This window comes from Arachis duranensis, chromosome 9, assembly GCF_000817695.3.
Source record: "Arachis duranensis cultivar V14167 chromosome 9, aradu.V14167.gnm2.J7QH, whole genome shotgun sequence".
Lineage (NCBI taxonomy): Eukaryota > Viridiplantae > Streptophyta > Magnoliopsida > Fabales > Fabaceae > Arachis > Arachis duranensis.
In genome coordinates this window covers 26,357,497-26,381,155 of record NC_029780.3, presented here as the reverse complement: position 1 = coordinate 26,381,155, position 23,659 = coordinate 26,357,497, and the positions used below count along the sequence as shown (strand labels likewise).

The window sequence follows — 23,659 nt, the reverse complement described above, 5'->3', positions numbered from 1 at the left end:
TGGAAATATTGTCAAACACATGATAGTTGTGATGGTGATGGGGATTAGTTTTAGTTTGTTGTAAGCGGAAGCAAATGCGGAGAAGGTCGTCGTAGACTTGTGAGATGGAAAGAGGAAAAGAGAAACGCCAGTGCTAAATGGTGAGTGAATAAGATCTTAAGAATAAGAAACCTTGGACTTGAGGTGCAACTGCAAGACGCATCGACAAACAAACAAAACCACCTTGTTAATGATTCTATTGCATAGATGCGTATTGCGTGCTGTGAAAATGAAAGAAAGGAAATGGGTAAGGGTCCTATTTAAAGAAGAGTTTGTCTAAAATCAGCTCAAGTGTTTTAAGTTTATCTAATGCACCATAAAATTTGGCACATTGGATTAGATTAATAATCGATCTAATGGTCTAGATTTAATTTATTTATAATTTATTAAAAATTACAATAAAAAATACAAATTTTTTATATTTTAAAATTACCCCCATATAAAACTTGAGAACTAAACCTAGCTGCTTGTTGCCTTCTTCCTCTTCGCGATGGCCCTCCACTTCTTCCCCTACCCTCTTTCTCGCCAGATACCTTCATGTTTCAATTCAATTTCTCGATTTCATCCAAATTCCTTTGAATTCGTTTCAGACGCGGTGCCTCACCACAACAACAACCACCTCTCATCCCTCAAATCCTTCTTTATCCCTTCCTCATCTGCCCAGAATTGTCCATGATGTCTGGAAAGACATAATCCTAACCCCCTCTTAAAGAGACCCACCTCACCATAATTACCACCCGTTCGAAGAAATGACCCTTAAGGCTCTCTTCTCAAAAAACGCTACCGTCATTGGTGACGACATCATCGCTATTGTTTCTCTTTATAATCATCATCCTGTTCCTCATCGGTTCCCGCAGGTGCCCGCAATTGAAAGCTCATCCTCCTCCGCAACTGCTAGGTCCAGGGAACGCAAACAAGTACTTATCCCTTTTTTCAATATTTTTTAATAAAGTTTCATTTTTTTATATATTTTTATTTGATGTTTGAAAATGGAGATTCTTATGTGGTAAGTGAGGTTCACTATTCCTGGGAATCTCACTATTGGGGCTATAATTGTTAAGTTGAAAGGAACAGGAACTAAGTTAAAGTTGAGATTTTTTAATCTTATCTCTATATCTTTAAATTACTTGTTGCATGGCTTCTTGAGTTCATCATTCCAGTATCTGATGAATCCATATTTTATGGTATTTATTTGCTCTATTTGGGTGGATTTCATCAACTTTTCTTGCATTTATCCATTGAAATAGCATAGTTTCATGATTTCTTCCTAAATTGTGCTTGAAAGTGAAACATGCTTTTTAGACCTTTTAATTGCTAAATTTTATTCCTTTTAATCCCATTTGGTGCCTTGATGCGTTTGTTAAGTGATTTTAGGTTTCCAAGGCAAGTATGGGTTGAAATAGTGAGGAAAGAGCATTCAAAAGAGTAGAAATCATAAAGAAAATGGAGTTTGGAAGCTGCAGCACGAATGCATACGCACAGCGATAAGTGCGTACGCACAATTGCAACCTCGTGCAACCATGGGTACGCGTAACTTTTGGTGCGTGCGCACACCGTGCGTACGCACGGTAGGTCGTACGTACACACGAGTGCATGCACGTGAGGTCATTAATTGCAATTTGTTGGGGGCAAATTATGGGCCTCCAAAGCCCAATCCAACTCATTTCTGAAGCTATTTCAAGCCAAATTGAAGAAGGGTGAAGAATCTACATTATTACATATAATTTGCTGAGTTAAATCACATTTCCTTTCATATTTATTGATGAGGATTTGGGCCCAAAGGGAATCTTGGTCTTGGTTAAGTCTCCAGAGAATCTTCATTAAGAAAGCTTTATTCATAGCATGGAGTGATTTAAAGCCCATGCCTCCCATACTTCTTGGTTAGCAGTTCCCAGCTAATATGGTGCATTTTTCGTTGCTCTCCTACCTCCCCCCAAATAAATTTACGTTGCAATTTTTCAATTTCATTGCATATGCTAGTGGAAATCATGGAATACGTGGCTAGAGAAGGATGAATCCCTTCTCCATTATGTCATCAGACTGGTTGAAGAAATGCTGCAAGACATGAAAGTTTATGAAGCAAAGTTAAATGAAGACTCTTGGAACATCCCGTTTCTTAGACAATACCTTGATGAATACACCATTAGAAAAATTCAAGCTATCCTCCCCCCAACAGACAGCCTCAAACAAGATAGGAAGAAATGGAAGTTCACTCAACATGGAAACTTTTCAGTGGCTAATGCTTACAAGGCTCTGAAAAATGATGCAGGGATTAAAGATTGGATTTGGAACAGTGTGTGGAAATGGCAAGGCCCCGAAAAGATTAAATGCTTCACTTGGATGGCTACCTACCAAAAATTACTCACAGCACAAAGGAGAGCACGTTTCCTTGGTTTGGACTCTAGCTGCCATCGATGTAAAGGGGTGCCTGAAACTATACAACATGTTTTACGAGATTGTCCAACTGCATCCAGATTATGGGTAAGAATCATACATCACACTCATATCAACTTTTTCTTTAGAGCTCCCTTTAATATTTGGCTTCGTTGGAACCTCACAACGAATGCTGGAATCGCCACCAGCCAAGAAACTTGGAAAACTCAATTCCTTGTTTCATGTTGGTGGCTTTGAAAATGGAGGAATAAAGAACTCTTCTCACCATCCTACCAAAGACCCCACAATAAACATGTTATAGTTCTGAACCATGCTTATACTATTAAGATAGCTTTAAAAAAATCTGGCCTAACCCCTCAAGGAAGAAGGCACAAAGAGGTCCATGTAGCGTGGAGTTACCCACTTGAAAATTGGATAAAACCTAATACGGACGGTGCAACATCAACAAATCCGAATGCAGGAGGATGCGGGAGTGTTATTAAGGATGAGCAAGGAAGATGGGTGGCTAGTTTTATGGTCAATCTAGGATGCTGCTCGGCGTTTCGGACAAAAATGTGGGCGTATCTATCATGAATTAAAAATTGTTTGGGATCTAGGCTTAAAAAGGATTATAGTGGAGTCAGATTCAACAGTAGTCACTATACTTAACAAGAAGGAGGGGTTGCACTCCCATCCTAAACCTCTTGTGAGAAGCATTGCGAACTTGATGCAAAAGAATTGGGAACTAAGAATAGAAAATATATACAGAGAGGGCAACAAATGTGCGGATTAACTGGCCAAAGAAAGTTCTAAATCACCATCAGGATGTCAATTTATTGACAGTCCTCCTTATAATCTTAGGTTAATCCTAAATGATGATTGTAGAGGGGCAACCTTACCTCGACTTGTTTCTATTTTGTAGTTTTCTTTTGGGTTTAGGCCCCGGCATTTTACCAAAAAAAAATGAAGAATGATGAAAGGGGGAGCATTTAGGTTTAGGTTTTTACATGTTTTAGCTTAGTTTTTCTAGAGAGAGAAGCTCCCCCTTTTCTCTAGAATTTAGGGTTTCTTAGTTTAATTTCTCTTTAATTTCAGTCTTTAATTCTTATTTTAGTTTAGTTTCATTTACATTTTCATGTTCTCTTGTCTTTCATCTTAGTTTACTTTGTTAATTTCTCTTTCATGCTACTTTAGTTTCATGAACACTCTTGTTACTTTTAATTTCATTTAATGCAATTTTGATGTTTTATATTTTTTTAATGCTTATTTGAGTTGTTATTATCATTTTGTTGCAATTGGTAGTTATAAATTTTATTTTTATTAGAGTTTATGATATTTTTCCTTTTATATATGTTAGGTGTTTGATAAAATGTCTCTTATAGTTTTTGTATAGTTTTTCACATTTTTGGCGTGGAATTGGGTAATTAGGTGAACTTGAATTATGGATATCCATTCTACATTGTGTTATGATTGTTAGTTGATTTGGTTTCCACTAATACTAGTCTTTCACTAAGTTAATTAGTGAGTTGATTAGGACTTGTGGATTGAGATCAATTATGCCCTTTTGACTAATTCTCGATGTTAGGATCGACTAATTGAGATTAATTCTACATAATTACCATGTTTGTGGTCTATGATTAGGATAGAATCTTAAATTCCCAACCCTTGCCAAGAGTTTCTTTTTGTCAGTTAAATTCCATTTTTATTGCTTTACTTGCTTTGAGTTTTAATTCTCTTGCATGCTTTATTTACTTTCTTGTCCTTTTAATTTTCTCGTCAATTGCCATCAAAACCCCTTCTTTCCTCATAGTCAATAACTACGCACTTAATTGCAATTTTTAGGGAGAACGACCCGAGATTTAAAACTCCCGATTATTTTGATTTGAATTGTGACAAAACTTTAATTTAAACTTTGATTGATGGTCAATTGTTGGGTTTGGACTATACTTGCAACGCCAGTTCTATTTTGAGAAAAGTTTCTAACCCACTTTAGGTCATCATCAAGTTTTTGGTGCTGTTGTCGGGGATTTACAATGGTGTTACATTGTTGGCTATTGTTAATATGTGAATAGTTTGTTTTTGATTGATTGCTTCTTTTCGCTAGTTTTAAGAGTTTATTTTACTTGTTCTTATTATGTTTTGTTTTCAATTCATTTCCTCTTATGAATTCTCACCCATTGAACTATGAATTTGGTTGTTATTATGTTATAGGAATTGAGAGTTCCGCATGTTTGTCACCTAAATGGAATGAAGAGAATTCACAAGAAGATTGGGTGCACAAGTTTTGGAATCTAAAAGCCATGGTGAAAATTTAAAGAAGAATTGAAACACAAGCCTCCCTGATGAGAGCTTCTCAATAAGTCCAATTTAAGGACTCTAAATAGAAATGTTTAGTGGGAGACATCCCACCATGGTAAAACTTTTCAACTTTCCTCCTTTATTGCATTCTTGTAAATATGTCTTTTGGTTGTTAGCTTGTCTTAATAAATTTTTATTTTAAAATACACAATGTGAATAGTTAATAATTTTGTTTTAAATTGCCTTTTTGGCATGAATTGCGTGTTTAAAATTTTGAAAGTTTTTGAATGGTTGAAATAGTTTTGGTTGATTTTTGTTTATGCATATTAAAAGTGTTTTGAATAGTCCAATAATTTTGATTTGAAAAATAAAATTTTGGGTAATTTTAAAAGTTAATGTGAATAGTTGCATATTTTTATTAATTTCTTGTTTATATACATATTAAAATGTTGGATTAAATTCTGTTTGAAAAAAAATTACTCTGTGTGGTGCGTACGCACACTCTCATACACGCCTTCTACTCACAGCATGTGCATATGTACAATTGCCAATTTGCTCGTCTGTGCGTACGCATGAACCACGGTGTGTATGCACAAGTCACATTTCATCCATCGGTGCGTACGCATAATTTCTGGTGTGTGCGTACGGTTACAAAAACTCAAAATCCCCTTTTAGTGCGAGTCCTATCTCTTCGCATAAGGGTGAACGCAAATCGGATCGGATCGGATACATCTCGATTCGATCCTCATTAAAATTATCAAATCTAATATTCGCAATTTTTAAACTTGGATCCGATTCGATCCAATCCGCAACTATTTTTTTATTATTTTAAATATGCATACTCTTAAAATATTATTAAATATATTTTTTTAAATAATAAAAATAAAATCATGCAACATATATGATAATTATTAAAAAATAAAACATAAAAAAATTTACCTAATTATTTATTTATTTTTGCGGATCCACTAATAATGCGGATCAAATATGCGGATACTAACATAAAATCTACAATCCGATTCAATAATCTTGCGATTTGGATCTATATCCGCAATTTTTAGATCAAATTCATGGTCACTCAACCTCCACCACCACAACCACCGGCGACCACCAAGTGCCGCCACCCGCACCCCGTTTCCTTCCTTCTTTCTCTCCCTCTCATCCCTTCTCACACCCCTCTGCCGTCACAACCGCCGCGGCATCACCGTAGCCGCCGGCGTCCCCTCCACCCACCACCACCTTTCACCACATCCCTTCCCCTTCCACCACATTTCCCTCACATCATTTCCATTTCCCTTATTCTGTTCGAGGGAACAACAGGGGCAACCCCTGTTTCTCAACGCTGCGCTACCGAGCACCAACGCCGCTTCTGTTTCTGAGCACCACCGCTGCACCACTGATTGACCCGCCGCCTCTGGGCCGGCATTGCTTCGCCCCACTTTCCTTCCCTGTCCAGTTCCATTTCTGTTTCTGCTTCTCCCAGGTTCGACCCCTGTTTCCATTTTGTTCTGGTTTCTTTAGTTAATTTCCTTCGATTGTTAAGTTAGGATTGATTAATTAGTTTAATTTTTGTTAAATTAGATTAGTTAGAGATGCATGTTTAGTTATTAGGGTGTTGGAGAATCTGGACTGGATAGTTGATTTAGGTCTGTTAATTGTGATTGCTGCTGGTGTTTGGGAATGGAAAATTTTCTTTGTTTGAAACTGGATTCTTGATGTTGCATAGTGTTTATGTTGCTTTGTTCTTGCTGAGGTCTGTTATTTGATATGAGCAATTTCTGCACTGTGTTGCAGCGATGACAATTTTGTTGTTGCTTTATTCTTGCTTTAATGTATGAATTTAAGTTGTTATTGCTGCTCTATACTTGCTATTGATGCTGAATTCCTTCTTTGCTAATCTGGATCGTCCCCTGCCGCTGTGTTCTTATTAATTGCCGCTCTGTTCTTATTAAATGCCGTTGTGTTCTTATTAATTGCCGCTGTTTGGGATGAGTATGTTCTAGATTTTAATCCTTCTTTTGATATACGGATAAGTTCAGAAAGACCCCTTACAGTGAAAGATATATGGAAGTTAGATACATGGGATCGGACTGAGACGCTGAATGAAAAGTATGAGTTTTCGCTTTACTTAAGCTTTCTTTTGGCATTAATTGTTGTATTTCATGTTTGCTTTATAGTGCCTCTTGATTCTGTAGGTTCCAGAGATGTTGGGTAGAAGAATCTCGGAGGTCGAAACCTTGGCTTTTAAGAGCATAGAATGCAAGCCTTGGTGGGAGGTATGACCGATTTGTGTTGAACATGATAGAGTGTAGAAGATAGACAATGGTTTTTGGTGTTACTTTATGATCACTTGCATAAGTTGAGAGTTGAGACCATCAATAATGGCTCATAATGAGAGGGCAGATATTGAAGTAAAATGGTGCTTGGCACTGATAAGTTAATCTTGGCCGACAAACTTAGACTCCTCTATCTTCTTCTGTGTAGTAAAATTAGTTCGTGATGATGAAACCACTTATTGTACAATATATAACTGAATGTTCTTTGCTTCTTTTTTTTTTCCCCGATTTTGTTTATTTTTGTTCATGTATCTCATTTGTGTTTATGCGTTCATATATCTTTGTGCTTCGGTTTTCTTGTGCTTTACAGGTTTTGGTGGGGAGGATTTTGGAAGGTAATGTTCTATTTCTTCTGTGGATATAATCATTTCATTTGGTCGCTTTCAATATTTACATGTGTTAAACTTTGCTGTACGTCAAAATGCATTGTCAATTTTAATATCTTTGTTAATCTGTTTACAATATGTAGATTGGAAATGATCTCTCCCAGTTTTTGGGCCCACTAATATTGAATCAGCTGCTAGAGGTCAGTTACTGTTTTACTGAAATCACTGGTTAACCACCTCTAGTACAAGTTATAGTGCTCTAACAAATTCTTCATTATTATTTTGTTCTAACAATTCTCTATCACTTGATGTGTCCTATTAATTGCCTGCAGTCTATGCAAAATGGTGATCCAGCCTGGATTGGATACGTTTTTGCCTTCTCAATATTTGTTGGAGTGGTATGATACAAAATCTGATTAAATTGTAGATGATAATGTTGTATTCTTAATTTTCTCTGATTAATGATACCGCAGGTTGCTTCATATTCAACGATTTAAATTTGAATGTATTTCTTGTACCCCTTTTCTAATTGCTCTGCATAGTTGGATTGTTGATAAACATTGAAGATGCCATCCGTTTTTGAATAAACTGGGGCAAATAATTTAAAACATATGTAGATTTTACTAATTAGGATTCTTTCCTATCTGAATTTCTGTTTGATAGGTCTTTGGGGTGTTATGTGAAGCTCAATATTTTCAGAATGTCATGCGTGTTGGATTCCGGCTAAGATCAACACTGGTAATTTTATTATTGTTTCGTTTCTTTGTGTCTTACATCTTTAATTCCCACCTAGTAGGTTGTCAAAGAATTGCTTGAGCTAAAAGCTTAACTCATAAAGTTAGTTGCCAACGATGATTTTATAAGTGAAATCCCAATAGGCTTGGAACAGAATGTCTTACATGCTCAAACAAGTAGAATTCATTGGTCACTCAATCACACTCAAAATACTGAGTTTGTTATTCAATTTTTCCCTTTTATTTTCTTCGTTATAGGTAGCTACTGTATTTCGCAAATCATTAAGGCTTACCCATGAAGCTCGAAAGCAATTTGCATCTGGAAAAATAACCAATGTGATGACTACTGATGCCGAAGCACTTCAGGCATGGTTTTCTTCTATTGTTTGCTTGCTGTTCATGTAGTTGCTGCTTAAAGGTGTCAAAGAACTACTTGAAAGTTATTAATATGGGACCAATACTGGATTTGATAACAGTAACATGCCCTCTTGAATAAAAGTTTCTTCGTTTGTACCTAAAATCCAATTATTTAAGGTTAAATGCTATTTTAAATTGGGTGGCAAGGGACAGACTCAAGATTATTTAGTCACTGTACTACTGTAGCTTAATTCCAGGGTTTATGCATTTTCTATATTCTTGTGCCACAAACATTCTCTGAATATGTTTGATGTTTTAATACTACTGTTTTGCAATTAACGTCTAGATTTTTTTTTTACCCAAACAGCAAATATGCCAGTCACTTCATACTCTGTGGTCAGCTCCGTTCCGCATTACCATTGCCATGGTTCTTCTTTATCAACAACTAGGAGTTGCTTCCCTTTTGGGCGCTTTGATGCTAGTCCTTATGTTTCCATTACAGGTACAGGAGTTCACCTGATTTCTCTAGTTTGTTTTACCCCTACACTGCTTTGAATCTGTTAGTTAAAATGCACTTCCTCTCTGCATATCTTTTATTCTCTAGTCTCTTTGCATTAATGCACTGAGGTGGTAATGGATATAACTTTATTTTTTAATAATTTTTTTTCTAAATTTAGTTAAATATCAAGTTCTAACCATTCTGTTGTTGTCTTTTCTGACATGGCTTAGATGTTATGCATGGGAGAGTAGTTTCCAGTCTAAAGTTCAGAATGTCCGAGAGGATGAATTATCATGGTTTCGAAAAGCATCATTACTTGGAGCGGTATGACACAAAGCCAATATTTAATATTCATGCTCCAATCATTTTTTGGACTTCAGCTTATTTATCTTGGCTCCCCCTACGAAATTCATGTCTGTATTGCATTCATGTGCATCCATTAAGATAGTATAATAGAACGAATGGTGGCCTGCACTGTATTAAGATATTGAAAGTAAAAGGATAGATTTAACTCTAGCCAAATCTATCAATGTTATACTTTCTAATTTAGATCAAGTACAATACTACTACTAGTAGACACTTAAGTTCACTGGTAATGGCTGTCATAAACATAGTAGAATTCAACTGACCTCATGATGCACTTTTGTAGACTGACCTTTCTAAATACCTGTCAGAAACTAGATAGCTGCTTCATGAATGTGGTCACAATTTTATTTAAATCATATTATGTCCAATCATCATGAACAAAAGAAAATGCTTTATTTCTGATATTTGCTAGCTTTGCACTGTTTGAGTTTTTCTTGAAATTCAAGTGTTGAGCATGGAAAACGTAAATCCAATGTTACAACTTTTTCTCATGTTCTTACTGACTCCAGCTGTTTTTGTTGTAATTTTTCTTTTTTGGCAGTTAAATGGATTCATACTGAATAATGTTCCAGTTTTTGTAACTGTGATTTCATTTGGAATGTTCACCTTACTTGGAGGGAATTTGACACCCGCAAGAGCTTTTACATCACTTTCTCTGTTTGCTGTGCTTCAGTTTCCTCTTTTCATGCTTCCTAATATTATAACTCAGGTTATTCTCCATTGTTAGTTTCTCTAGTTTATAATGGCCAAAGCGGGTGGAAACTTGTATAGTATTATTGTTGCTGATTGAAGACTGAATTTTCTTTTGTTTTAAGGCGGTTAATGCAAATGTATCATTGAAGCGTTTGGAGGATTTGCTCTTAGCAGAAGAGAGAATACTTTTTACCAAATCCACCGCTTGAGCCAGGATTACCAGCCATCTCAATCAAAAACGGAAACTTCTCCTGGGATTCCAAGGTCCATGGTCTTGTCATTTTATGCTTGCATATTTCATCATTCTGCATAGTTGACTTGCACAAAGGACATCTGTTCATCATTACGTTTTTGCTGTTGCAATTTTTATCTTCTATGGCCAGAATTGAAATGAATTGTATGATATTATTGTACTCGTATTATATATCTTCCCGGTAGCTCTAAATCTTTTGTTTTCTTTATTCAGGCAGAAAGGCCTACATTGGCAAACATAAACTTGGATATACCTGTTAGTAGCCTAGTTGCAGTTGTTGGAACTTGGAAGTACAGGAGAAGGGAAAACATCACTAGTATCTGCAATGCTTGGAGAACTTCCTGCAGTTGTAGGTTCAACTGTTGTTATGAGAGGGACAGTTGCTATGTACCCCAAGTCTCTTGGATTTTTAATGCAACTGTAAGTTAATAGTATTCATAATCACGTATAGTGATGAACATGCTTAATAATTCTTAATTTTTTTAACAGAACATATATATCTATTGCTATTGGTATGCTCAGCTGATAATTGACTCATACAACTGTTTCTTCAGATGCATTACAAATGACCACTTCCACAAGCAGTATAACTTTTCTCATTGCTGCTACTATAACCTTTTAATTTGGAATTATGGTTTGCATATGAATTAGGTTAAAAAAGAATTATGGACAGATAATATATTTTTCAAGTTTATTTCAAGCTATCTTTTGTGTAAGTTGTTGGGAGGAGACATTGGAGAGCTTATCCAAGAGATCTTGCTATCTTTATGATAATTTCGTGTAATCTTAAAATCCAGCGACAGCAAGATGATTTGGACAGGGCTCTCACTTTTCTGATGCACGTGGAATAATTTGTGTTCCAATTCAAAAAATATAAAATTAATGAAGTCTGAAAAAATTTAAAGTCGCGAAAATTTTCTTACTAGTTATGAATTGATTTTATGGTTTTGGTAAGGGTAACAAGGTTCAAGGCTGTTAGCATGCCATTATGATATGATATGTGGCTTATAAAAGTTATTTCTGCAGGTGCGGGATAATGTTTTATTTGGTTCTGCCTTTGACCCAATAAGATATGAAAGGGCAATAGATGTGACTGAACTACGACATGACCTTGAGTTACTGCCTGTGAGTATATGCACTACTTATTGCATTTAAGTGGAATATAATGTGTCAAATTCTTTGTTAAAAGTTGGTGGCATTTGCTTGTCCTTTCTCTAACATTCCTATCAATGACTAGGGTGGTGATCTTACCAAAATTGGAGAAAGAGGTGTGAACATCAGTGGTGGTCAAAAGCAAAGAGTATCCATGGCTAGAGCTGTTTACTCCAAATCCGAGTGTACATTTTTGATGATACCCTTAGTGCTCTAGATGCGCATGTCGCTAAACAGGTTATGCTGAGTGATTCTACTTTACATACCCGCTGTTATTAACAGGGATGTTTTCTATACACAAGATGTGGTACATATTAACATATACATGTTTGTACTTTGCAAAGTAACACATTATGAATGATGCATGTGATTGACATGCTTCAGTATTGCCTTTTAACTTAGTCCACTGATTCTCTAAATCCTTCTTAAAATTCCTCCAATTGTAACTAAAGGTATGCTAGGCATGTGCCTCCAACAATAAAGAAAACGGAGAGAGAAAAAGACAACAATGCTGCTAAGGTAGAAAAAAACATTGCCTCATGGAAGAGGCACACCTAAACTATCCAAGTCGCAAAAGGCTTGCAATGCCTAATCTTAGTACCTTTGATCATACTTTCTAATAGCGAAATAGTTGCTGACCATGTTCTGATAGTTGTTGGGTACTGTATGCAATTGATCCCCCGTTTATTGCTGACTGTAAACTGGGTTCCATTTATTATCTTAACGTTGTGTAGTATTTTCCACTGCATGTCACTTCAGGTTTTTGATAAATGCATCAAGGGAGAATTGAGAGGGAAGACCCGAGTTCTTGTTACAAATCAACTGCATTTCCTTTCACAGGTGGATGGAATCATTTTGATCCATGAAGGTACTGTGAAAGAGGAGGGAACATTTGAGGAGCTCTCTAACCAGGGGCCATTGTTCCAAAAGCTTATGGAAAATGCTGGAAAGATGGAGGAGTATGAAGAAGAAAAGGTAGATACTGAAACTGCTGATCCGAAGTCCTCTTCAAAACAGCTGGCCAATGGAGAACTTGATGATACTGCAGAGAGTGGTAGTAAGGCAAAAGAAGGAAAATCTGTCCTTATTAAACTGGAAGAACAGGAAACAGGTGTTGTCAGTATGAAAGTTTTAGCAAGGTAACATGATTCATGCAAATAGTTTTGTATTGATTGCAATTTAGTGGTTTGTAATCATTTACAAACAACTGGGTGTCTCCTTTTGATACCCCGTCAAATTATTAGATGTGCTTATGCACATGCACAAACATTTACATTGTGAATATGCTTCTTTCTCCCCACTGCCATGCTCTGCTTATGCATAATCCTGATGGAAATCTATTGAAAAGTGTATTATTTTGCAAATTTTATGTAGTGATCCTGTTTTCTTGGTCTTTTTTCCCCATTTGCTCCTCCTTTTTATTATACTATGTTGAATCTTATTGTTGTCCTTTCAGATACAAGACTGCATTAGGAGTTCTTTGGGTGGTTGTAATACTCTTTGGATGCTATTTCTTAACAGAGGTGTTACGAATTTCAAGTAGCACATGGTTGAGCCATTGGACTGATCAGAGTGCTTCAGTGGGCTATGATCCTGGATTTTATAATCTGATATATGCAGCTCTATCATTTGCTCAGGTATAGCTCTCTTGTAACATGACTGAAGAATATGGTGTAATTATTCCTTTTGCATAAGTTCTCATTCATTTTCTGTCACATCTGTACCAGTGCAGTGTCTGCTTTTTGTCCCATGAGAATCCATATTACTCTAAATGCCTGCATTCCTACTGAATTACATCTGTGGAATATGATAATTTGGTATTTTTCTCATTATTTTCCCTTTCAGGTTATGGTGACTTTAACAAATTCTTATTGGTTGATCATTGGTTGATCATATCAGGTCTATATGCAGCCAGAAGGTTGCATGAAGCCATGCTTCACTCCATATTACGAGCTCCTATGGTTTTTTTTTTCATACAAATCCACTTGGAAGAGTAATCAACAGGTTTGCAAAGGATTTAGGTGACATTGATCGTAATGTGCCCCATTTGTCAATATGTTTCTGGGCAGAGATCAAAGATATTAGTACTTGACGAAGCCACTGCAGCAGTAGATGTTAGAACAGATGCCCTCATACAGAAAACAATTTGAGAGGAATTTAAATCGTGCACCATGATCATCATTGCTCATCGTCTTAACACCATCATAGACTGTGATCGGATTCTTTTGCTTGATGGTGGTAAGGTAAGCACTGTATTTAAATGGTACTGCTGGTTAAATCTTATAATATGGTTATCCTTTGGCACTAATTTAAGTAATATTAATGCTAATTATACAACATAAAATAATACTGATGCTAGCTTCTTATGTTTAAAGGTTCTTGAGTATGATACCCCTGAAGAACTGCTATCAAATGAAGGCAGTTCGTTCTCTAAGATGGTGCAAAGTACAGGAGCCGCAAATGCCCAATATCTACGCAGCTTAGCATTCGGGAATAAGTCAGATAGGGAAGAGAGTAAGCATAATGATGGCCAGAAAAAATGGCTTGCTTCGTCTCACTGGGCTGCTGCAGCTCAATTTGCCCTTGCCGTCAGTCTCACCTCATCACAGAATGACCTGAAAAGATTGGAAGTGGAAGAAGAGAATAGCATACTCAAGAAAACAAGGGATGCTGTGATAACTTTGCAGGGGGTTCTGGAAAGGAAGCATGATAGATTGATAGAGAAATCGAGGAATCTTTAGACCGATACCAAATATCCTCAGACAGTTGGTGGTCATCACTCTACAAGATGATTGAAGGTATGTATAACTTTGTGCCATCTTTTACATAGCCTTCCCTTGCAATGAAATTTTTGAAAGGTTAAATTCTGAGACCACTTCATTTTTTGTCCATGAATGCATTATCCTCCCTCTCCTTTTTCTTTCCTTTTTTTCTCCTATATATGTTGTCTCAAATATTTCTAAGTTAGAGGAAACCCTGGAAGATATGGTATCAGAGCTAAATGAGCTTAAATTTCTAAGATTAAAGAATCTCAGGATTTTCAATGTGGTTGGAGATGAAGTGTAAGCTTCTCACTGTGTAGATGATGTAATTGCATGTCTTTTTCGTTTTTGTAGGTCTTGCAATGATGAGCAGACTGGCCAGGAGCAGGCTTCATCAATCAGACTTTGGTTTTGATGATAGATCAATTAACTTTGATCAAGTTGATATGTAGCCAAAGCTGCACTGTTATATATTACCTCTGCTTCAAAATAATTGTTCATTTGGACAAACAATTATTGTGAATTGCAGGGAATATAACATGTGCCACAGTCCCACCAACTGACTCACATACCCAAGGTTGTGCTAACTCTATTTTTGGCAATGTAGCTCCATCACTCAGCCATGAGACATGAGTTCGAAAATGCAATAAGTTTCATTTTGATCTTAATCCAGCAATTAACCCAATTTCCCTTATCATTTGTAATGTAATTTTTATTGCCCAAAATATATTAGGGAGAAAAAAAAAAATCTTTTAGGTCTTGAATACTTGTGTTTGGATTTTGGAAAAAATTCTCTAAAACGAAGTGAGAAAATAAAATGTTAATTATTCTTAAATCAAGATAATAAGATTTAGATACAATGAAAATTATAAATTCAGTACTGATTAAATGTTTTTTTTATTTATTCTACTAATTTTTTTATTTGAGAAAAATTTCCTTTTTTGATCATGTTATGCCAAAAACTTCCACTAGTACTGTTATATTCAACTATTCCAAGCATCTTTCAAAATCACAAATCCTCGCCAATCAAGCAATTATACTCAAATGTCTTGCATGGAATGAAAGACGAAAAAGAGTCTCTTGCTTTTAGACCCAGTATGTGAAAATTACCTTTATATTTCCATTTTTAGAAGAACCATATCATGTTAAAATTTGTTAAACGCTAGTGTTGTGTAACTTACCTTATTATTTCCTAATAATACAAAATAAAATAAAATAAAAGAATGAGTTTATAGATAAATTAGTCTTTGAAGAATGGATTATTTTTTAAATTTATCCAAGATTGAAACGTTAATTATTCGAACATAAACAACAATCAGCCCAAATAAAATACAAAACCGTAAACAGCAAAACCGGTTGAATCATGAACCGGACAAAAAAACACTTCAACTAAACAGTAAAATCGTAAAATCTGAAAATCGGAATTAAACTGACTGGTCGGTCGAATCGAACCGTGATTCGGTCGGTTTCTTGGCTGGGCAGCAAAACGTTGCCGTTTCAGCCTCTAGAACCCTAAATCTGTAACCAAATCCCTAATTGGATCCTGAATGAGTGAGTGAATCCCCCTCCTTCTCATCGAGCTTCAGAAGTGAAGTGAGAACTGGGAACGCCTCTCTGACTCTCTCACGGGTTCTCATCGAGCTCGTCGTCCGGTCGTCCATACCTCCGTCGAGCCACCGCGTCGAGCCACCGCCGTCGATCGTTCGAACAGCCACTTAATCGCGCAGCAGCCGTCGTTCCTCCCCTTCCATCGCGCAGCCTCCCTGGGAAACGTCGAAGCCTCCGTCGCGCAGCCACCCTAGCTCTGTTGGTCACTCGGCTCAAAGGTGCTCCCTCTTGCATGCTCTGTTGAAGGCGTCTTCGAGCTTCCAGGTAATTTTTTGAACTGTGAACTGAAGGCGTCTTGGTCACTCTGCTCCTTGTCTCTGTCCCTCGTTACAATGATTGTTTGATTGAATAACTGTTGCATGTCTCTGTCTCCCTAATGAGTATGATTTAATAATTGTTTGAATCTATGAGGCTCTGTGAACTGAAGTCACTGAAGTCTGATATACTGATAATCTGATATAGTGATACTGAACTGTGAAGTGTGAAGGTTGTGAAGCTCTGTGAAGTGTGAACTGAACTGTGAACTTTGTTTAATAATTGTTGTTTACTGAACTGATCTTTCTTTTACTGAACTGAATTTTGTTGTTTGTTGAATAATTGTGAATAATTTTGAATAATTTTGGATGTTGTTTTTTGTGAACTTGAGATTATTGGGTTGGAGTGGGTTGTGATATTGTAGATTGTAATTGGAAAAAACCATTTTTGGATTTCTGTGGAGTACTTGGATTATTGAATTTGAATGTCTCTGTCTCTCTGAAGTCTGAATGAGTGATTTGTGATTTTGAATGTCTCTGATTACTTGATTAGTGATTTGTGTTTTGAATCTGAAATTTGTGATAACTCATAACTGATAAATAATTTGTTCTGCTGTTGTTGCCGATTTTAAATTTATGTTAGTTCTTGGTAAACTCATAAGTCATAACATTGAACTGTGACGTTTTCCCTCAAATTAATTTTGGTTGATGTGAGATAATTGATGTTTAGGGTACAAAGTGGAAACCTGCGACCTCCAAAGTGGAAACCTGTTTTTAATGGATTTGTTTGTTGATTTTTGGTTCTGTTATGTTATGCTTTTCATTTGGTAATGGTGTTTATGATTGGATTTATCTGCAGCAAGTTATGGAGGATTTTGATGATTGATGACAAACTTGGATCATTTTGATTTGCCATGTTATGTTTGATTGGTTGTTTTGTTTTTTGACTTTTGAATTTGTATTTGAATGAGATTATAACATTCGAGTTTATGTAGTGCTTTTAATTTGAATGATATTTTAAAGTTTAATTAGACTATAATTATATTTTAATGTGTTTATTTATTATTTTATTATAAAACGGTTTTTCGGTTCAATCACGCTCGAACCGGTTGAACCTATGAACCAGTGAACCAGTAGCTAAAGCGGTTCGATAACCGGTTCGGTTCTCAGAACCTTGATCAGCTCATTCACAACCAACCAACCCAGCAAAGTTCAAAATCACCCAACCAAACCCTAGGTTCTCCCTGCAACGGTTCTGCCGTAGTGCCGCCGCCATCCATGCTGTCAGCGCCTCCGCGTCCTCTCTTGTAGCCCAGGCCCTCTCTTGTAGCTCGGCGTCCTTCTTCCCGCTGTCCCCGTCCTCCCTGGCTTCTCTGTTCGAGGCTTGGAGCAGCTCGCCGTCGTTTCACCGGTTGCCGTCCGTGTCTCCGTCGAAGGTTAGTGCCATTGCTTTCACTTCTTCGGTTCTTCTCTTCCTTTTATGCTCTGTTTGCTGATTTGTGAATGGATTAATGAAAATCAAATAATTGATTTTGTGCTGCTGTTCTTTTTTTAATTCCTAAAATTTTTTTTGAAATTTTCTTGCTGCTGCTAAAAATGGATTAGGGATTAGGGATTAGAGATTACTTGTTGCTATTTTGTAATTAGGGATTATGCTACGTTAGCTTTATTGATTTCAGGTTTAGTGTGATTAGGGATTACTTGTTGCTGTTTTGTAATGTTTGTTGCTGAATGCTAAAATGGAAATCAAATTAAATGCTGTTTGTTGCTTCCATATATTTTCTTTAATAGTATTTTCCCGATTATAAATTCTGGTTTCGAGTCAAAACTTTGTATTTGTTTTGTCTGTAGTTTGATTTGAGATCATTAGATCTGATCCGATCCTATTAAGTTCAAACTATGCCTTTGGATTTTTGGTGTAGAATTGTTGCTTACCTGTTTGAAGTGTGTATTTCTTGTAATTGGATCTGTTTTGAACTGGATTGTGATTTTATGCTGCATTAGGGGTTGATAGTTCATCTTGGGTGTAGTTTTGGGATCATTTACTTGTTAATTCTCGGACATTCAGTTTAGTAAGGATCTTCTACAAATTTGTTATCTTTCTTTAGGTTCCTTATAGATTTATTGGTAATAAATTAATATAAATGCTGGATCATTTTGAACATGTCTGTTGGTGTAATTTCACTTTGTAGTTTGTAGTTTGTAGTATACATCATTATATCTTAAATGGTCTCTATATCTTAAATGGTCTCTGAAGTCTTATCTTTGAACGAGGTGTTTTTGTACTCTTTATTTTTAGTTAGGCCATTTTCAAGATGGAGTATTAATTTTTTTTTCTTTTCAGTATATATAACATTATTAGCTGTTTTTATCTCTCTAGGTGGCCACAAGTCCACAACTGAAGGAGTATATAGGTTATGTAGTATTTCTAAAGAGATTTAGGCATAAATATGAACAAAACTTCTGTTGGAATAGCATTTCTTCTTTTATTTGTCTATAGAGATTCAGACATAAATATGAACAAAATTAATATTTGATTATTATTATTATGTTTGTAAAGACTTACATTTTAAATTTTAATACATAATTTTAATTGTATTTATATAATTTTATATTTTTTAATTATGACCGGGTCAACTGGGTGAATCAGTAACCCACCGGTTGAACCAGTGATTCGGTGACCCAGTCATATGACCGGGTTGATTGCCGGTTCGGTTCTGATAACTATGGACAAAACTATTATTATTACCTAAGCATGGTAATGACTCAATTGAAAATTTTATAGAGTACTTGTAATAGGGTTACATTATCTAATAATTGCATTTGGAAATAGGAATAATCACTATGCCCCCCCTTTTTTTTGAGTATTTTTGTGTTTTTATTTTAAGTGGAACTTGGAAAGACTGAATATGAATCAATTTTATAAGCTTTTTATAGTTTTTGGTCTAATTGCATTTGAAGTAGCTTCCTTCTTTCAGTTCTTTGACCTTTAGGTTTGAAGTTATTTTTTGTAATTAAAGCTTAAGTTGTCTGGTGGAACTTTGAAGCTATTAGATGCACATTTCCAATATGTTTTTTAAAGCCTAAATTATTGTTCTAATTGCATTGGCGCCTATAAAATAGGGGATTAACTTTACTTCTATCGTAATTATTTTAGTACCATCCTTTTTTGATACTCCTTAAAAAGATTCTACTGAAACGTAAGTGTCACCGTCCTTAAAATTGTTGTCATTACCTAACCTATTAATTTGAAATAGTTACATAGTTTATCTTTTAATGTTATTACTTTAGTCCTTATGGAAGATTATAAAATTTGTCTTTTGCGTTATGATTTAAGTCTTTTAAAATAATAAGATTAACATATAGTGAATTAGTGATACAACATTTTATATGGACTAAAATGTGATTAGCCGCTAACTGTTTTCTTTAAATAGGACCCTTACCCAACTCCTTTCTTTCATTTTCACAGCACGCAATACGCATCTATGCAATAGAAGCATTAACAAGGTGGTTTTGTTTGTTTGTCAATGCGTCTTGCAATTGCACCTCAAGTCCAAGGTTTCTTATTCTTAAGACCTTATTCACTCACCATTCAGCACTGCCCTTCCCCTTCTCCTCCTTCCATCTCACAAGTCTACGACGACCTTCTCCGCATTTGCTTCCGCTTACAACAAACTAAAACTAATCCCCATCACCATCACGACTACCATGTGTTCGACAATATTCCCAACCACGGCGACGGGGAAATGGCCAAAGTTGTTCATGCACACGCCATCAAACACGACATTTCCTCTGATGGCTTCCTCGCAAGTGCCACCATCGATCTCTACGCCACTGCTGGCAATGTCCCTTTCGCTCAGAGGCTCTTCCACCAGCTCCATCCCCGTCAAAGACATTTATCCGCTTATAATTCTATCATTTCCATGTACTCAAGGCAGGGGTTATTCCAAAATGCACTCCGTTGTTTCGTTTCTATGATGCGTTTTGGCCAGTTGCCTGACCAATTCACGCTCGCTATAGCTCTCTCTGTTTGTTCAAAGCTCAGGAATGTTGAATTCGGCACGCTGCTTCACTCATGCGTGATCAAGGTAGGTTTTGAGTCCAATCCGTTCTGCCAGGGTGCTCTTATCGATCTCTATGCCAAATGCGGCTTTCTCCGCCATGCTAGCGCCATATTTGACGCCGCAGTCCACTTGGACACTGTTTCTTGGACGGCTTTGATTTCTGGTTATGTTCGAGCCAGGCTGCCGCAGGACGCCCTCCAGGTGTTTGACAAAATGCAGATAGCTGGCTGCTCTCGTGACCAGGTGGTTTTTGTGACTGTTCTCAATGCTCTTGTGAATTTGGGTAAGCTGGATGATGCCTGTAAATTGTTCCGAGACATGCACACTAGCAATGTTGTGGCATGGAATGCGATGATCTCTGGTCATGCTAAGAGGGGCCATCATAAGGAGGCCATTGAGTTCTTTCTCGAAATGAGGAAGTGTGGTATAAAGTCCTCAAGGTCCACGCTGGCAAGTGTTCTTAGTGCGATTGCCAGCTTAGCTGCGTTGGATTATGGGTTACTAGTCCATGGAGAGGCTATCAAACAAGGTTTGGGTTCTAGTATATATGTGGGAAGTTCTTTGATCAGTATGTATGGGAAGTGCGAAATGTTAGATGCTGCAAAGCAAGTATTTGATGTCATGTCTGAGAAAAATATGGTCACTTGGAATGCCATGCTGGGAGTTTATGCACAGAATGGTTATTTCAATCATGTAGTGGAGCTATTCCTTAATATGACACGACGTACCATTGAACCGGACGAATTTACCTTCACTAGCATTTTGAGTTCATGTGCTTGTTTTGAAAGCTTAGAAATTGGTCGTCAGGTGCATTCAGTTGTTATCAAGAGAAGTTTTGCAAACAATTTATTTGTGAACAATGCATTGGTAGATATGTATGCCAAGGCTGGGGATTTGAAGGAAGCTAGGAAACAATTTGAGCGCATGAAAACCCGAGATAACATTTCTTGGAATGCCATTATTGTTGGATACGTGCAGGAAGAAGAGGAAACTGATGCTTTCAAAATGTTCAACAGAATGAGGTTACATGGCATAGTACCTGATGAAGTAGCTTTGGCAAGCATACTTAGCGCTTGTGGAAATGTTAAGCTATTAGAAGCAGGATTGCAGTTCCATTGCCTGGCAGTTAAGTTGGGATTAGAAACAAACCTTTTTGTTGGAAGTTCTCTTATTGACATGTATTCTAAATGCTGCTCCATTGAAGATGCACGAAAAATCTATTCTAGAATGCCTGAATGGAGTGTGGTATCCATGAATGCTCTGATTTCAGGATATGCTCTGAAAAATATAAAAGAAGCTATTAATCTTTTTAGTGAGATGCTGGCATTGGGGCTCAAGCCATCTGAAATTACATTTGCAAGCCTGATAGATGCTTGTAAGGGTTCTCAGGTAAATCTTGGGTTGCAGATCCACTGTGCTATAGTTAAGAGGGGTCTTTTATGTGGTAGTGAGTTCTTAGGTACCTCTTTGTTGGGCATGTATATGGACTCACAAAGGATTGCAGATGCCAACTTACTTTTCTCAGAGTTTTTGAACCTTAAAAGCATTGTTATGTGGACTGCTTTAATTTCTGGTTATACTCAAAATGATTGCTGTTACAAGGCCATAAATTCATACCGAGAAATTCGGGACAACAGTATCTTCCCTGACCAAGCAACATTTGTTTCAGTTCTTCGAGCTTGTGCTCTCTTATCGGCATTGCAAGATGGGAAAGAGATACATTCTCTAATATTCCATACTGGTTTTGACTTGGATGAGTTAACCAGCAGTGCACTCATAGTTATGTATGCTAAATGTGGGGATGTAAAAAGTGCTGTGCAAGTTTTTGAAGAAATGGGTACTAAAAAGGATGTGATTTCTTGGAACTCAATGATAGTTGGATTTGCAAAAAATGGTCATGCAGAAAGCGCTCTGAAGGTCTTCAATGAGATGGCTCACGCATGTGTTACACCAGATGATGTCACATTCCTCGGAGTGCTCACTGCTTGCAGCCATGCAGGGTGGGTTTTCGAGGGCCGTCAAATTTTTTATTTCATGGTGAACTGTTATGGCATTGAACCCAGGGCTGATCACTATGCTTGCATTGTGGATCTTCTTGGTCGTTGGGGTAATCTCAAAGAAGCTGAAGAGTTCATCGACAAACTAAATGTTGAACCGAATGCTATGATTTGGGCCAATTTATTGGGAGCTTGCCGAATTCATGGCGATGACATAAGGGGAGAGCGAGCAGCTAAGAACCTTATTAAGTTAGAACCTGACAATTCTTCCCCATATGTATTGCTTTCTAATATGTATGCTGCATCAGGACATTGGAATGAAGCTAGATCTTTGAGGAGAACTATGATACAAAAAGAAATCCAAAAGATGCCTGGGTGTAGCTGGATTGTTGTAGGACAAAAGACAAACTCATTTGTTGCAGGTGATATATCACATCCTAATGATGCTGAAATTTCACATTCTTTGAAGCATTTGACAGCACTCATGAGAGACAACAGATTCCAGGATGATAGAATTTTGCTTGTTGGTTAAATTTAATTTTTCACAGTAATAGGAAATCAAGCAATCAACTCAGATTTGCATTCTGACAAAGAACAAATCGTACATATATTCCATTCTTACTGCTTTCTGGCAAATGGAAAGCATTATATTGTTATTTGCATTACTTATGAACTGTTTGTTGTCAATTTGTCATGCATATTCATGTGTTTGAATATAAGTTTCTGGTTAGAACTTAAAAAATAAAATGTAAACCCTCACGTTACATGGATTAAGCTCCTCTAATTTTATTCCTATCTATATTTTTCTTGACTTAAGATGGTCAACTTTTGTGTAATGCTGATAAGCTGAAGTTGACATATAGTTTTTAGTATCCATCATCAATAACTATGAAGCAGTTTGGTCTAATTACCTTTTATATCATAAACCATTTGTACCTTTTGCAATTATTATTATTATTATTATTATTATTATTATTATTATTATTATTGCTATTGCTTTGCCATGGATGACTGTTACTAAACCAGCATTTGTACCTTACGCAATTTTGATATGGATGATTGGTTTAATGCACCCAAATTCTGACTTATGCGAGTTGAAATAATTTCTAGATTAGGACTGTTAACCACGAAAATATTTTTAGTAGTTTATCACTAATTGTTTGATTTTTTTTCTTGTTTTTCACAAATTTCAGTAGTAGAATTTATTATTCTGTTTGTGAAATTGAATTTGAGCAACTCATGTGAGCATCATTTTATTCATTTATATAGAGCACCGCCCGTGAAGTAAAGCGCTTAGATTCAATTAGTAGATCCCCTGTTTATGCACAATTTGGAGAAGTACTTAATGGCCTATCAACAATTTGTGCTTACAAAGCTTATGACCGCATGGATGATATCAATGGAAAGTCGATGAACAAACAACATACGATTCACTCTGGTGAACATGAGTGGAAATCGATGGCTTGCAATTCGATTAGAAACGCTGGGAGGTCTCATGATATGGTTTACTGCAACCTTTGCGGTAATGCAGAATGGGAGGGCCGAGAA

At 36.5% G+C, this 23,659-nt stretch overlaps 2 protein-coding genes and 1 pseudogene across 3 annotated transcripts in view; all 3 read left to right on the top strand.

Moving 5' to 3' along the window:
• Positions 1–9,888: 9,888 nt before the first annotated feature.
• On the top strand, positions 9,889–13,397 carry LOC107465245 (ABC transporter C family member 2). Its single transcript, XM_052254108.1, has 8 exons — positions 9,889–10,037; positions 10,144–10,285; positions 10,488–10,694; positions 11,301–11,399; positions 11,512–11,663; positions 12,186–12,565; positions 12,883–13,063; positions 13,272–13,397. Exons 6-8 carry the CDS (start codon positions 12,360–12,362, stop codon positions 13,314–13,316), a joined length of 432 nt encoding a protein of 143 aa, XP_052110068.1. The 5' UTR covers positions 9,889–10,037; positions 10,144–10,285; positions 10,488–10,694; positions 11,301–11,399; positions 11,512–11,663; positions 12,186–12,359; the 3' UTR covers positions 13,317–13,397.
• A 122-nt stretch (positions 13,398–13,519) lies between these two features.
• LOC127741486 (ABC transporter C family member 2-like) lies at positions 13,520–14,856 on the top strand (annotated as a pseudogene).
• Positions 14,857–15,719: 863 nt separating this feature from the next.
• The window catches only part of LOC107465244 (pentatricopeptide repeat-containing protein At3g09040, mitochondrial), a 9,754-nt gene continuing 1,814 nt past the window's right edge, over positions 15,720–23,659 (top strand). The window contains exons 1-3 of one of the 2 annotated variants that reach the window (XM_052254107.1): positions 15,720–17,486; positions 19,520–22,533; positions 23,381–23,653. In XM_052254107.1, coding sequence (XP_052110067.1) covers positions 19,578–22,533; positions 23,381–23,394 — 2,970 coding nt within the window. In that variant the 5' untranslated portion in view covers positions 15,720–17,486; positions 19,520–19,577 and the 3' untranslated portion in view covers positions 23,395–23,653. Of the gene's footprint in view, positions 17,487–19,519; positions 22,534–23,380; positions 23,654–23,659 lie in introns of those variants that run through there. The other variant, XM_052254106.1, reaches the window with a different exon arrangement.

Bases quoted from the DNA above. Each gene is read 5' to 3' on its own strand.
- LOC107465245 (XM_052254108.1), top strand. From the start codon at position 12,360: ATGGAAAATGCTGGAAAGATGGAGGAGTATGAAGAAGAAAAGGTAGAT. The intron at 12,566-12,882 runs GTAACATGATTC...TTGTCCTTTCAG, and splicing joins AGTATGAAAGTTTTAGCAAG to ATACAAGACTGCATTAGGAG. The intron at 13,064-13,271 runs GTATAGCTCTCT...TTTCCCTTTCAG, and splicing joins CAGCTCTATCATTTGCTCAG to GTTATGGTGACTTTAACAAA.